Genomic DNA, 15,748 nt, shown 5'->3' with positions numbered 1-15,748 from the left:
ACATTTGATTATGGCTCAAAGGGATATTTCCCCCTCACATCACCCCTGTGTCTTATTGAGACTAGGAACAGAAAAGCCAGCCATCCTGGGCTGGGGGCTTCCTAAGAGTCTGCAGGCTCAGGCCAAGAGGCCATCTAGCCCAGCATGCTGCTCTCATGGAACAGATGCCTCTGGGAAAAAAGGGGAAATAAGGCATGGACGGAAGAGCTGCAGTGGCCTGGTCTTCTGAGAAGCAGAGACCCCCTCTCCTGAATTTGTGCCTCCATTTTTTATTTTAATATACATAATTTTATTACAAAGTTGTTATAAAAGTAATACAATGCAATAGTATACAAGACAAGGTTGACTACCAATTTTACTACCTTTTTTTTAACCCTGCTCAAAATCAAGCTGAATCCAAAGAACCATTAAATATGCCTGAACATTTGACAATATCAGCTTTTAAAAATCTAACAGTAGTGGCATTCAGCTACTACTTACATCAGAATACAGGTCTCCCTACAATTACGTTACCTATACACAATTCTGTACAAAATAAAAAAAATTCCTTCCAGCAGCACCTTAGAGACCAACTAAGTTTGTCATAGGTATGAGCTTTCGTGTGCATGCACACTTCTTCAGATACATGAAAGCTCATACCTATGACAAACTTAGTTGGTCTCTAAGGTGCTGCTGGAAGGGATTTTTTTATTTTGTTTCGACTACGTCAGACCAACACGGCTGCCTACCTGTAACTAGAACAATTCTGTACAGTTTTTATACTGTAGCAACAATGAGCTGCACTCAACTTCACATTCTTAGCAGAATCATTGACTTTTGAGCACAAAATCTTTACAGCAGCTTTATAACTTCATCTTCTTCCTCCTCCTCATCTTCTCTTCTTCCTCCTCCTCATCTTCCTCCTCTTCTTCATCTTCTTCCTCCTCTTCTTCGTCTTCTTCCTCCTCCTCATCTTCTTCAGGTTCTACTTTAGGAGGAATATAACTTTCCATCTCCCTCTCATAACGAACTTTGTCACTGTTTGCCATGTCTTCAAACTTGCCTTTTTGTTCTGCTGACATTCTCCGCCATGTCTCGGAGCATTTCGTGGAGAATTCGGCAAAGTTGACCGAAGCGTCCGGGTGCTTCTTCTTATGCTCCTCGCGGCACGTTTGCACGAAATAAGCGTACGGGGACATCTTGCCCCGGGGCTTCTTTGGGTCGCCTTTGCCCATGGCTTCGGCAACGGTCCCTGATCGGTGGGGGGAAACATTTGTGGTACTTAGCCCTTCACCTGGTGGAGTTGAGAAAGAGAGAGGGGGGTCAAGTAAAGCGCACGGATCGCCTTCCTTCGCCGCAGTCAAACCATTTGTGCCTCAGAGTTAGGAGCAGCCACCTAGGACATCTAACAGATCCCATTAAAACCTACCGTATAAGGGTGTCAGATAAGGGTGCCTTCTGGCCCCACTACAATTAAATTTTTATTTAAATAATTTAGTAGCTGCATTAAATGATTTAGAATTCCGTCCACCAAAGCTTGCAAACCGGCACATTTCAGTCTTACTATATGCCGACGACGCAGTAATCCTATCCAGAACCCTCATTGGACTCAAACGGGGAATAAGGAAGCTTGCTACATACTGCGAAACCGAACGCCTTAAAATCAATTACCAAAAAGCCAAGATAATAGCCTTTGGGAAACAATCAAAGCTCAGAACCTGGGAACTTCAAGGCCACAAATTAGAACAAGTTACAAATTACAAATACCTCAGAATGGTAGTACAGGCCTCAGGATCCAACAACCTTCACATAAATTCTATCGGGAGCTCAGCCGAAAAAACCGCAAACGGCATCCTCAAATTTTTTTAGAACACAAGGTGGCTTTTTCATTCCTGTGGCCCTTAAGCTATTTAAGGCCAAAACACTGGCTCAGCTCCTCTACGGAGCCTTCCTGGGTCCGCCCTCCTCTCCCTTGGAGTGCGTACAATCCAAATTTCTCAAAGCCCTCCTACACGTCCCCAGATCCGTTTCGAGTGCATGGGTCAGACTTGAAATGGGAACAATGAGAGTGGAGGCTTTAATCAGCCTATCATCAATTTACAAATGGCTGACATTAAATCTGCTCCCCCAAGGAATAGCTCCATTGATCCTCTGTGACCAGTTCCAGTCTGGCTGGCAGTTAGCAGTCCTGAACACTCTCCAGAAAATGGGCTTTGTACCTTCTAAGTATGGGATTGGGCCAAGCAAAAGCCACGGTCAGACAAAGACTCATAGACATTGAGAGACAACAGGACTGCTCAAGATACCCTGAATATAAAATGGGTGAACCTGAGAGATATATAGCCGCTCCGGCACCCTACCTCTCCTTTCTCTTATCAAAAACCGCAAGAAGGGTATATACCAGGGGTCCCCAAACTTTTTCAGCCGGGGGCCGGTCCACCGCCCTCAGACCCTGTGCTGGGCCGGACTATATTTTTTTAGTGGTGCCTCGCTTTACGAATGCACCACCGGGGAAGACAGGCGGGAGGCGGCGGAGGGGAGAGAAGCGCTTCTCCCCCCCCCCGCTGCCTCGTCGCGCACCGGCGGCATGAGACAGCGCTTCGGAGACCATCTCCGAAGCCCCGTCTCATGCTGGAGGTGCGCGGCGAGGCGGCGGGGGAGAGAAGCGCTTCTCCCCCGGCCGCCTCGTCGCGCACCGGCGGCATGAGACGCCGCTTCGGAGACCATCTCCGAAGCCCCATCTCATGCTAGAGGTGCGCGGCGAGGCGGCGGGGGAGAGAAGTGCTTCTCTCCCCCGCCGCTTCGCCGCGCACCGGCGGCATGATCAGATCTGTGCTGTGGCGGTCAGGGTGGGGGGAAAAGCCAAGTCCGCTTTCCCCCCACCCCGACCAACAGAGCGTCCCCCGGAGCCGAAGTGCGGCGCTGCTCGCCATTTGCCTTCCCCGAGCCAAGGGGGAGGCAGACGGAGAAAAGCCCCCAGCCGCAGCGCCGCACTTCGGCTCTGGCACTAGCTTGGCGGCGGTGGGGGAAAGGCGCAGGATCGCCAGACCTGGGGATGCTGATCCCCAGACCTTTCGCGGGCCGGATTGGCAGGCCAATTGGGCCGCATCCGGCCCGCGGGCCGTAGTTTGGGGACCCTGGTGTATACACTCGCCAGAAGCGCGGCACTGCCCATGCCTGTTTTGGAAGGATCCTACAAAAAAATCCCATATGCTCAAAGACTCTGTGTCTGCCCATTAGGGGAAATAGGAAGCCCAGAGCACCTTTTCTTTAGATGCCCCTTCTATGAAGAAGCACGCAGGGAGATCTTGGATCCCATACTGGCGAGGTCAGTAGGCCTCCCGGAAAAGCAAATATACGACCTGCTGCTGTTTAGGTAAAGACCAGAAGATAACCAGGATGGTCGCCAGATTCTGTGTCCAGATATGCAGACATAGACTCTCTCCTGGGAAGAACCAGCCCGTCTGAATGTCCCAAAACATGGTTCCCTGAGCGACAGGCTCAGTTTTCTGTGGCAGCTTTTTAAGTTTTAAATTTTAAGCTTTTAAGCACTCTTACCCCCATTGCTTTTATAAATATCGTTTTTATTGTTGTATAAAGCGTCACATGTATGATATGTTCTTTGGAATTGTTCTTCCAAAGGAATTTTTATAAGAGCTGGTCTTTGACCGTAATAAAGTATTAATTAATTCATTCATACCTCTGAACTGCTGCATGACTCCCTTCAGGCGGGAATTTATATCTCTGAAGGCTGAGATCCTCCACTTCAAGGCAGGAGGAAAGGCCACAGGAGGATCCTCTAAGTTCTCCTTTGCCTGACACCTGGAAGGAGAAGAACAAAGTCAAGACACCATCCTTCTGACAAGGCAGGTGTCTCATTCTGATGATAAAGGCATGATGATGAATATATCATGAAGACTTGGGAGCAAAAGGGAGCATCTAGATGATGTGTGGATCTAGAAAGCATCTAAGAAGTTGAAGAAAAACCAACATACACCTGCTTCCAAAATATACTGAAGGAAATATAGGAATATGAGATTGACGGTAAAGAAGCTGATATATGCAAATTATTTTTTTCTGGAAAGTGAGCAATACTGCATCCTTACACAGTGATTTGTTAGTCACTGTGAAAACAGGATGCTTGACTAGATGGGCCACTGGCCAAATCCAGCAGGGCACTTTCTTACCTTCTAATGGCTGAGGAAGAACCGGCAGGAGCCTGAAATACACTGGATATTTAAGGGTAAGTTACAGTGAAGATATTTACCTTTGGAAATGTCCTTCCTTTTTCTATCAATTACAAAGTAAATGAATCCATCACAGAGAATAGCCTTCAGAAATATGCAGTGGGAATGGCTTCCTGTCTGTGATTGTAGATGGAACCAATAGATACAAATGCCTAGGGAAATGTGTCCCTATTTTGTCTGTGATCACGTGAAATGGACAATGGAGTCCTAAACTACCTCTAGAAGGAGGAATTGGAGAGTGAGTTTCCCACCTGCTAAATAAGGAACTTTTGTAGCATCAGAATAAGGCAGGGGTTTTCCATCACTTACCTCTGCAAGAAGCTTCCAATATCCTGGAAGGAAAGAAGGAAAGATGTATGTGGAGCCAGAGCACTGTCATCAGAGTTGTTATTGCTGCTGTTGTCCTTATCCATTTTGTGTACCACCCTATACAGTGGTACCTTGGTTTACGGACACAATTGGTTCCAGGGAGCCGTTCACTCCCCGAGCAGTCCGTAAACGGAGTGGTTCTTGTGCGCATGTGCACACTGCGCAGATCACTTCTGCGCATCCGTGCGCTCCGGAACCCGGATGTAAACACTTCCGGGTCCACGGCGTACTCAAACCAATCGTTCGCAAACCGCAGCGGTCGTAAACCGAGGTACCACTGCTTGACTGATTGCGTTGAAATTTTGACAAAATGTTCCGTTCCAATATGGAAGTGCTTGTTTAGACTTAGATTATATAGATGTCACACCTGTCACAGGTAAAAATATGATTTTGTGTAAAAATAGCACCCTCTGTTGGATGTCAAAGGAACAGACACCATATCCTTTTGTGTAACAATAGCGCCATCTGTTGGATATCAAAGGAAAATATCCTATAGGATAAAAAAATTCCTTCAGTAGCACCTTAAAGACCAACTAAGTTTTTATTTTGGTATGAGCTTTCGTGTGCATGCACACTTATTCAGATACTTCTTCAGATATTCTTCAGATGCATGCACACGAAAGCTCATACCAAAATAAAAACTTAGTTGGTCTTTAAGGTGCTACTGAAGTAATTTTTTTATTTTACTTCGACCCAGACCAACACGGCTACCTACCTGTAACCAATCCTATAGGATGTAGACTGTTCTTGGAGCGGGTAACCGGCAGTATCTTCTGGGGGACCGGGGTGGGTGGGATCCTCTCCCTCCGTTGCCGGCACCTCGGCCCTCTCTGTCGCCCTCAACTTGTCTGCCTTCGCTAATGACCTCCACCTAGCCCGCTTGCCCCCTCGCCCGCCGGAATCCAGCGTGGGAAATGGGAGACCCTCTCAAACAAGACCTGCAGCTGGCCAGCTGGCCCCCTTGCCCACCGGGATCCGCTGGGGAAACCATGCAGACCCTCCCCAAACTGTGGATATGGTATGTGATGGGGAAACAGAGAGGGGTCGGGGTGGAGGGTGACATCTTCCCCCTGTCCTGGGAAATGGGGGCTCTGACTGAGCCACAGCAACGCATGACCGGGTACAGCTACGGTAGTTCATAATAAAAACAAAACAAGAACAACCAAATAATACAAACCGACTTCAGAGGCAGCCCCATTTACAACCGTCAAGCTATGTACCCACTACTTCAGAGGAAGTGTAACCCCATCAAGAGCAGGCCATCTCCCACCCATCCAGTCTAGGGAACCACCCACTTATACTGCTTAAGTCTTATCTGGATTGAGCTTCTGTCTGTTGGCTCTCATCCATTCCATTACCGAGGCAAGACAACGGTCTAGCACTTCCACTGCCTCACCTGACTGACAACGTGCTCCAAACTCGAGCTCCACTTGCAGGGAAACACGAGGGGGGCAGAGCGTTACTGGTTCTCTTTTTTTTTTTTTAATATTTTTTATTAAATTTTCCGATTATAAACAACAAATAAAGACAATCATGACAATCTTATTTCCAAATCCAAATGTCCACATCCAAAATATAACATATAATGAAAACATATACAATGAAGAAGAAAAAAAACAATAATAACAATAAAATTACGACTTCCAGGAACGTCGCTGGCCCGATCGGTCGTAAGAGAGCCAGCTCCGTGGCTTCTCTGCGTGTTCCGGGGATAAGGGGCTATCGCGGCGGCTACGCGATCCCCAAAAGAGCAGCGGGTCGAGCTTCTCGCTGACGTGGACCTGGCAGAGGCTGTGGGGTGCCTCCTCCGACCCCCAGAACCCCTAATTTAGGGGGGCTGAGAGAGGACGGAGTGGAGGCGCGAGCTTCCCAAGGCGTTTTGCTTCCCTCGGACACAAAGCCGCTAGTACCGGAGGGCTGTAAGCGACGGACTTCTTCCAAAATTAAGTTTAAAGAACTTTGATGAGCCGTGAGTAAGAGACTTTTATCGCTTACTTAATTGGATTTAATTTGGCTGAGGGAGAGCCTTTGAAACGGAGGTCGGGTTCTCCCTTTGTAACGGCAATTAAGAAGCAGGGGAAAGACTGCTGCAGCCACTTAAGAATTTACAGCGGCAAGCTTTAAATCCTGCGGATCAAAGAACACCCCCCACTGGGACAGGGGGCAGTGGGGAGAAAAGAACTTTGTTGTGCTGTTTCCCCTGTAAGAAGGTGATTTTAAATAGAAAAAAGGAAAACTTCTCCTCCCCCGCGGGAGCGGGGACCGGTCAGTGAGACAGCAATTAACTGTGAAAGGCTCTGAATTTGCTACTTTGAAACTTTTTATAGGCTTGGTATTTGAGAAAGCAGAAAAGCAGACTGCCTGTGACTAATAGAAACTTGCAAAGACTGAGGTTAAAATGTTGCAGTATCTCTCCCCCCCTCGCCATTGAAACAGTATAACAGCCGCCATTGAAACAATATAACAGCCAGTGCCTGGCCTGCCCCTGAAGGGAAAACAGCTTGTTTCGGGTGGGAAACAATTGCTCTGCTCTTGTGGGAAACAACAGAGATAAGACTTTGACCTTGAGCTGCTCTGAATAGAAGCTGCAGCTGGGGGAAATATGACAACTACTGACACGCTCTCATCAGCGGCTGCAACTGCTAAAAAAGGACGGAAGGGGTCAGTCTCGCCGTCTTTTGAGGATCAAGTTTTGCAATTATTGAGTGGTTTGAGGGAGAGCCAGGATAAAACCTCACAAGAGCTAAAAAAGAATACAGAAGAATTGAAATTGATTAAGACTGAATTAGGAACATTGAATAAAGAAATTCAACAGGTGAAGGGCCAGGTTGGGGAAGTGGATCAACGGGTTACACAGCTGGAGACAGGGAAAGTGCGGGATTTGGAAAGACAAGGACATCAGGCACAAATTGCGATCTCCCTGCTCCAGCTTAAAGAACGTGAAGTAAATTTAAAGGTGAGATCGCTTCCCTTGATTGAGCAGGACAATTTGAAGGCGGCATTGATCCAAGAATTCAACAAAGCTTGGGACATTCCTACTGATGAGCTGGAGACACAAATAGTGAAAGCCTTTCGGTTTGGAACAAGATCAAAGAGGGAGAGAAAATCAGTCAGTGACTGCTTGGTGACATTCCAGACAAGGGAACAGAGAGATAGAATACTCCAGCTACATTATCAAAAGACCCTAAGAGTAAAAGATACCCAAGTAATTCTGTATAAGGACATACCGAAATACCTGCTTGATCTTCGACGTGAGTACCTAGACTTAACCACAGCATTGAGAAAAATAGACATACCCTACACCTGGGATCTTCCGGAGGGTCTTCATTTTCAGTACCAGCAAAAGAAAATTAAGATAAGATCTTTGGAGGATAAAAGAAGATTTCTGGAGGACCACGGAGCAGAGTTGAAAGGAGGACAAGGACGAACATCAAGACTGCCAGAACAAGGTACTGATCCCCTAACAGGATTGGGAGCAGATCTTGGTCTGGGGGCAGGCCCAGGCGCACTTGATTAACTCATCATGGCGCTGAGGACGGTATCTTGGAATGTGAACGGCGTAAACGCACCCAAGAAAAGACACCGGGTGTTTCATATTTTGGAAAAACAAAAATTGGACATTATTTGTCTCCAGGAGACACATGTGAATAGATCTCATAGAAGAATTTTACAAAACAAAAAATTGGGAGAGGAATTCATTACAGCTGACAAGGTGAAAAAACGGGGTGTTGTGATTTACGTTAAAGAAAAATATAAGCCAAAAAAAATTTTCAAGGATGAGGAGGGAAGATATATTGCGGTGGAAATAACAGCGAATGGCGAGAAATTTTTAATAGTTGGAATCTATGCACCAAATGATGGCAAAGCGGATTTTTACAAAAAGCTACATGGTACTCTGATGGACTATATGGAATATAAGATGTTTTTGATGGGAGACTTGAATGGAGCAGTCTCCACAATGATGGACAGATCCCAAAGAGACAAAATATCAAATGAGGGACGATTACCCAAATCTTTCTTTGAGATGATAGATGAGTTGGACTTAATAGACACGTGGAGACTCAAGAACCCATTAGAAAAAGAACAAACTTTTTTCTCTCAATCAAAAAATTCCTGGAGTAGGCTGGACTATATCTGGATTATGAAAGAGTTGGCGCCAAGAATACATAAAGCGGAAATTTGCCCAAAGACATGCTCTGATCATAATGCAGTATTTCTGGACTTAAAATTAACTGAGCAGGGTTCTTTCAGATGGAGGATGAATGATTCGTTGTTGAGAAATGAACAGGTCTTAAAGATTGCTCAGAAGTCGTTGAGAGATTATTTTGAGATAAATTTGAATACTTCTTTGGAAAAAAAAACAGTATGGGACGCAAGTAAAGCAGTTATGAGAGGTCTTCTGATTCAGCAGAATGCAAAGAGGAAGAAGGAACAAAATGAGAAAAAGAATAATATTCTGGATCAATTGAAAGAGAAAGAGAAGAAATTGAGAGCTAAACCTAAGAGTGAGCAATTACAGAAAGAAATCAAGACATTGCAGACCCAGTATGCAATTCTGATAAATCAGGAAATAGAATGGAAAATTAAATGGATGAAACAGAGGACTTTCGAATCTGCAAATAAATGCGGTAAATTACTTGCTTGGCAGCTAAAAAAAAGACAGAAGCAAAATATAATAACAAATTTAATTCAGGATGAGAGAAATATAGAGAAACCTGCAGAGATCAGAAAATGCTTCCAGAAGTACTACAAACAGCTATATAAAAAAAGAAAAGGAGAATTTGGACAAGCTCGAGCAGTTTTTGGACAGAAATGGGTTGCAAAAGATTCCAGAGGATAAAACTACCCTACTTAACCACCAGATAACGATACAAGAAGTGGAAAATGCAATAAATCAGATGCAACTCGGGAAAGCCCCGGGACCGGACGGACTGACAGCTAAATATTATAAAGCTTTAAAGGAATGGCTGATAAGACCACTGACAGATTTGTGCAATGAGATCCTGAGGGGAGGGGGGGCACCGGACTCCTGGAAAGAAGCTTTCATCACGCTGATACCAAAACCAGAAATGGACAAAACTCAAATCAAGAATTACCGCCCCATATCCTTATTGAATGTGGATTATAAAATTTTTGCAAATATTTTGGCCTCCAGATTGAAGACGGTGTTGGGGGATTTGATTCATTCGGACCAGGCTGGCTTTTTGCCGGGCAGACATATGAAGGATAATATTAGAAATGTAATTGATATTTTGGAGTATTTACAGGAGAAAATTAACAAAAAAGCGATGTTGATTTTTATTGATGCGGAAAAGGCATTTGATAATATCTCTTGGGCCTTCATGAAGAAGAATTTGGAAAGGATGGGGACGGGAAGTGGTTTTATGAATGCGATAAATGCAGTTTACACAGAGCAGAAAGCAAAAATCATTGTAAATAGTGGGGTATCAGAGGAAATTAGAATTGAAAAAGGAACCAGACAGGGGTGCCCCCTATCACCCCTCTTATTTATATCGGTCCTGGAGGTGCTCTTGTCAATGATTAGAAGAGAGGAATCGATTAAAGGAGTGGGGGTAGGGAGGAAACAATTTAAGTTAAAAGCCTTTGCTGATGACCTTGTTTTAACTTTGCAAGACCCAGAAACCAGTGCGATTAACGCACTGAACTTAATCCAAGAGTTTGGCAGTGTTGCTGGTTTTAAATTGAATAAAAGTAAAACCAAAGTGTTAGATAAAAACTTGACACCGGAAGAGAAAAAGACATTGGAGGAAGCCACCGGCCTACAATTTGTGAAAAAAGTGAAATACTTAGGGGTGAATTTAACTGCGAAAAATTTGGATTTATATAAAAATAATTATGTGAAAGTTTGGAATGAGATCAAGAGGGAGGTTGAAAGATGGTCGGATTTAAAATTGTCTTTGTCAGGAAGAATATCAGTTGTGAAAATGAATGTATTGCCAAGAATGTTATTTTTGTTTCAAATGTTGCCAATTATAGATAAGGTGGAATGCTTTAAAGAGTGGCAGAAGGTGTTATCTAAGTTCATATGGCAAGGGAAAAAACCGAGAATTAAATATAAATTGTTAACAGATAGTAAAGAGAGAGGAGGTTTTTCCCTGCCAGATCTTGAGATTTATTATGAAGCTGCCGCTTTTTGTTGGTTGAAAGATTGGTGTTTACTAGAAAATACAGATGTTTTAGATTTGGAAGGATTTAATAATGCTTATGGATGGCATGCATATTTATGGTATGACAAAGTCAAGAATCATAAAAGTTTCAAAAATCATGTAATTAGAAAATCATTGTTGAAGGTGTGGATTAAATATAAAGATTTATTAGAGAGGAGAACACCCCTGTGGATCTCACCTTTGGAAGCTAAGGCTCATAAAAAATTGACTACGGAGGCCAGGTGGCCCAAATATAGAGATATCTTGGTGGAGGAAGGAGGCCAATTAAAGTTAAAAACGTATGAGCAGTTAAGAAGTAAGGTAGATGACTGGCTCCAATACCACCAGATAAATGAAATGTATAAGCTAGATAAGAAAAATGGTTTTTCACAGGAAAAATCCAAGCTGGAAACAGAACTGCTAGATCCAAAGACAAAGAATCTTTCCAGAATGTACAATCTGCTACTGCAGTGGCATACGAAAGATGAACAAACAAAAAAGGTAATGATAGATTGGGCAAAAGATGTGGGACACAACATTATGATGGAGGATTGGGAAAGGTTATGGAAAAAGAATATGAAATTTACGGCATGCACGGTCTTGAGAGAAAATATGATGAAAATGATGTATAGATGGTATTTGACCCCAGCAAAACTTGCAAAGATGTACCATAACCAGGATAATAAATGTTGGAAATGTAAGGAGGCAATAGGAACGTTTTATCATATGTGGTGGACGTGTCCATTAGTAAAGGACTTCTGGGAAAGGATTTATAATGAATTGAAAAGAGTCTTTAAGACTACGTTTATTAAGAAACCAGAGTCCTTTCTTTTGGGCATAATGGGAAGAGAATTACCTAATAAAGATTGGAATTTGTTTTTGTATGCCACGACTGCGGCAAGAGTATTACTAGCAAAGTACTGGAAGACATCTGAGCTACCAACAGTGGATGAATGGCAGATGAAAATGTTGGACTATATGGAACTTGCTGACCTGACCGGGAAACTACGCGACCGGGGAGACGAGAAGCTGCAAGAAGACTGGAAGAAATTTAGAATATATGTTAAGAAGTATTGTAACTTAGACATTTGAAGGGGATTTTAAGCAATTATATAGGTTGCAGACGGGGAAATAGGAGGTTTTGGGGAAAAAAATGAAACCTGTAAAGTGGAGCCGATATTGGAACCGTTAAAAAGGGGGCTCGAGGGGGTCCAATAAGGAATTAAGAAATCAGAGCGTTACTGGTTCTTAAAGCTTCCCAGATACCTCTGGTTGGTCAATGCGAGAACACGATGCTAGAATGAAGGGGCCTGTAGTTTGATCTAACAGGGCCCCTTTTGCGATCCCAGGCCTTTCACCCTTCATGTACTTCATTGTTTTCTTTACAGCAGCTTTCTTTGGGGGATGGGGGGCTAAGACATGTTATCCTCCTGCCTGTAGTTTGAAGCAGCACACTTCACCCTCTCGCATCAAGACCAGGCCTCACCTGCAGGAATTCACTCGCTGGTTCCTGATGCTTCTCCTCCATCTCCCGGATGAGGCTCTCAAGAGAGGAGAGTTCCCCGGAGAGTCTGGCCAGGTGCTCCTTCCTTTTTGCTGCAATCTCCTTCTGCACTTCTGCCATCTGGGCCAGAATAAGTTTCTCCTGTTCTTCCAAAAGCTGGCGCAGTCGCCTGATATCAGCCACCATCTTTTCCCTCTCTGCACCTGTTTGTTTCTGCAGCAAAGAGATTGAAAGAAGAGAACAGTGGGCCAATATCAGGCATCTAGCCTGCTGTTAAAAGATGAAGAGGCCAGTTATCCAAATTCCCTTGGAAGGGCACACCTGACATATTCAGCTGAGAAAGAGCTTCGTAAACACTTACAAGCCCCCTCCTTTAAATGGTCTTTCATATTCTGTGGGAGATACAGCTGGCCAAAAAGAAACCCCCTTCTGTATTCCATCTTCATTTTCCCCAGATATTGATTCTCGACTATAGCACTTTTTCTCCTTAAAGTAAAAATGATGCTTACAAGCAGGTCTTGGCTTTCCTTTTCTGTGTCAGTTTTAAGTACTAGAATTTTCTCTCTCTCCTTCCTCAGATTTTCTAGGCAGCTGCTGATCTGATCCTGAAAACAAAACAAAGACCAAATTGTGCTGCGCTACACATTAACAAGCAAGCTGAATTGTATGTTTGCTCCCTGCCCCACATCCCTGGGTCTTTTGCAGAGGTTCCCCTTTTTCAACCCCGTTGAGGCAGAAACGGAGCTGCCCTATATCTGAGCTGAGAAACATGTGGGTTTTGCTATTTATCCCCCACAATGAACACACTCCAACATCTCTCCCCTCCCTTTTATTAAATTATTCCTAGATGTTGCAGCCTGCATTCAGGGGGTCACTGGTGCACTTCAATTCCTTAAAAGGAAAAAGAAATGTTTATTGTATAAAGTTTCGGAAGTTTAGTTTTATCAGGCTGCACAAGGTCTCTTGCTGGAGAATTCCTTTTGGGTTGCAAGTGGAGAGAATACATTACAATATTTTTATTTTTATTTTTGCAAGCCCCTCTTGTCTGCAGCTATTCCACCCGCAAGAAAGACCCACTGCCTTTTCCTACCTTGTACTCCCGGGACGCCTTCTCTATAGGAACCACTTCGTGGCCTTTATGCTCCTTGGAAACATTACACACGAAACAGATGGGGCTTCCGTCCTCCTGGCAGAATAGCTTCAGGGGCTTCTGGTGCTTCTCACAGACCCTTCCTTTTCCTTCTGCCTCCCTTTTTCCGTGCAGATGGCTGAATTTCTTGGCTATTTCTACAACATTTGCCAGCTGCTGGTTTCTCCTGATGCTGCTTTGCTCAACCGTTTCCCTGCACTGAGGGCAGGAAGCCTCTCCCTCGGATTCCCCCCAGCACTCGATCAGGCAGGATCGGCAGAAGTTGTGCCCGCACTCCGGGATGATGACAGGATCCCTGAAATACTCCTGGCAGATGTAGCAAGTGGTTACCTTGCACAGATCGTGGACAAGACTCCGAGTGGCAGCCATGGCGGAGTCTCCAGGAAGCGAGAGTAGGTTTCGTTTTCTCTCTTTTGGGTCTGCAAATGGGCGTGTTCCCTTTCCAGGAAATTCGGATGCGATCACTCAGGATCCCTGATGCCTTGAAGTTGGCTGTAGCTCCGAGCAGCTTTGATATGGTGGAAATATATATTTTTATTTATTTTAAATGGAGTGCTCATCCTTGGTGGCTGCTCGTTTAAGGAACCATTTCCCTGTGAGAGCTGGTGGAGTTTTGTTGTAGTTGTTGTTATTATCAGCACGTCAACCTCGGACTACTTTGCAGGCTAATGAATGAACTACCGTCTCCCCCCCTCTCCCGCCTTGCTCCATAACATTCACGTCCTCTTTCTACCGGTAGTTAGTAGCCAAGACATACGGAGGAGAAACAGCCCAGCCCCCCATCCAGGTGCCAGTTTTCAGTGAGTAGTTTTGACAAAATCGCCAGCGTCTGATAATGTGCAATAACCTGTGGAACCGACCCTGAAAACGGCCTTTGCAAACATTGCTCAGCTAAACGGTATCCAGATATTTGCCAATCGCACCGCAGGGCACCTGTTAACAGCAAGTGCTTTCACTTAGCCCCATTTTCTCAATGAATGCAGCCCTTTGTCAGTGAAACCTCACTTTGTTATAAGAATTTTAAGGTCTCCAATATAGAGTAAACACTCATAAATGCACACATATCTACATATATGAACTATGTGTCTGAAATAGTATGGGAGAGCAATCCTGAAGCCATTTTGACTCTCCCAATGACCTCAAATATACCTCTGCAGTAAGGAAGAAAAATGGGGAAAGCCTTCCCATTGTCTTTTTGCTTACAAATGCAGTCTTAAGGGCATATTTGTGTATGAATAGGGTGAGTCTGTGACCTGGATTCAGGAACTAATGTATTAACCATGGCAAAAGCGCAAAAGCATGGCCAGACTCCCCAGGTAGTGCAATCAGTGACCGTTATCATGTATCCTGTGGAGCAGGATTTCTTCCTCTGTGGAGGCAGACTGCTTCCTCTGTTGCAGAGCGGGTTCCTCTCCCGACTGACCCAACAGCAAGCCAATCAGTGCTGAGAAGGGAGAGTTTCACCATGACTGACACAAGGGCCAGCCAATCTCTATCCTGCACATAGGGCTTCTCTTTGGAGAAAAAAAAGGGCTGGAGGGTCTTCTCCTGAGAAGGTGGATGCTGGGAATGCATGGGGAAGGGCTGCTGGATCTGCACCATGAAAGTACACTTTGGAGTTCAGGGTCTCTCAGATCCTCCTGGGCTCCACAGGTACAGAGCAGAGGCATCAGGAGGAAGGAGGGGCCCTATTCACCTTCCCATTTCCCCATCTCCCAGATCCCATCCTCAGGACAAGGAGTGAACTTGCCCTTCGCTTCGCACACTTCCTGGCCACCCCTACAGCCCAATGCTCCTCACTCCTGCAATGACCCCCCAGAAATGTCTGCCCGCTGTGATCCCCTTATGCCCCAGCACATAGAATCATAGAGTTGGAAGAGACCACAAGGGCCATCCAGTCCAACCCCCTGCCAAGCAGGAAACACCATCAAAGCATTCTTGACATATGGCTGTCAAGCCTCTGCTTAAAGACCTCCAAAGAAGGAGACTCCACCACACTTCTTGGCAGCAAATTCCACTGTCGAACAGCTCTTACTGTCAGGAAGTTCTTCCTAATGTTTAGGTGGAATTTTCTTTCTTGTAGTTTGAATCCATTGCTCCGTGTCCGCTTCTCTGGAGCAGCAGAAAACAACCTTTCACCCTCCTCTATATGACATCCTTTTATATATCTGAACATGGCTATCATATCACCCCTTAACCTTCTATTCTCCAGGCTAAACATACCCAGCTCCCTAAGCCGTTCCTCATAAGGCATTGTTTCCAGGCCTTTGACCATTTTGGTTGCCCTCCTCTGGACACGTTCCAGCTTGTCAGTATCCTTCTTGAACTGTGG

General features: G+C 44.9%; 2 protein-coding genes across 2 annotated transcripts in view; both read right to left on the bottom strand.

Annotated features, from left to right (window-relative positions):
- LOC118081009 (E3 ubiquitin-protein ligase TRIM7-like) overlaps positions 1–13,813 on the bottom strand; it is a 28,383-nt gene extending 14,570 nt beyond the window's left edge. Inside the window, exons 1-6 of the mRNA XM_060270985.1 lie at positions 13,357–13,813; positions 12,776–12,871; positions 12,249–12,479; positions 4,536–4,558; positions 3,680–3,801; positions 1,043–1,273 (exon numbers count right to left, since the gene is read on the bottom strand). Of these exons, the coding sequence (XP_060126968.1) occupies positions 1,043–1,273; positions 3,680–3,801; positions 4,536–4,558; positions 12,249–12,479; positions 12,776–12,871; positions 13,357–13,785 (1,132 nt within the window). The 5' untranslated portion in view covers positions 13,786–13,813. The remainder of the gene's footprint in view (positions 1–1,042; positions 1,274–3,679; positions 3,802–4,535; positions 4,559–12,248; positions 12,480–12,775; positions 12,872–13,356) is intronic.
- Positions 670–4,414, bottom strand: LOC132591581 (high mobility group protein B2-like). The gene is made up of 2 exons (XM_060270820.1): positions 3,680–4,414; positions 670–1,273 (listed from the first exon to the last, which is right to left on the bottom strand). Exons 1-2 carry the CDS (start codon positions 3,693–3,695, stop codon positions 843–845), a joined length of 447 nt encoding a protein of 148 aa, XP_060126803.1. The 5' UTR covers positions 3,696–4,414; the 3' UTR covers positions 670–842.
- Positions 13,814–15,748: the final 1,935 nt, after the last annotated feature.

The sequence above is a fragment of the Zootoca vivipara genome, chromosome 2 (assembly GCF_963506605.1).
Source record: "Zootoca vivipara chromosome 2, rZooViv1.1, whole genome shotgun sequence".
In the NCBI taxonomy this organism is placed as follows: Eukaryota; Metazoa; Chordata; class Lepidosauria; order Squamata; family Lacertidae; genus Zootoca; species Zootoca vivipara.
This window is presented reverse-complemented; position numbering and strand designations above follow the sequence as displayed.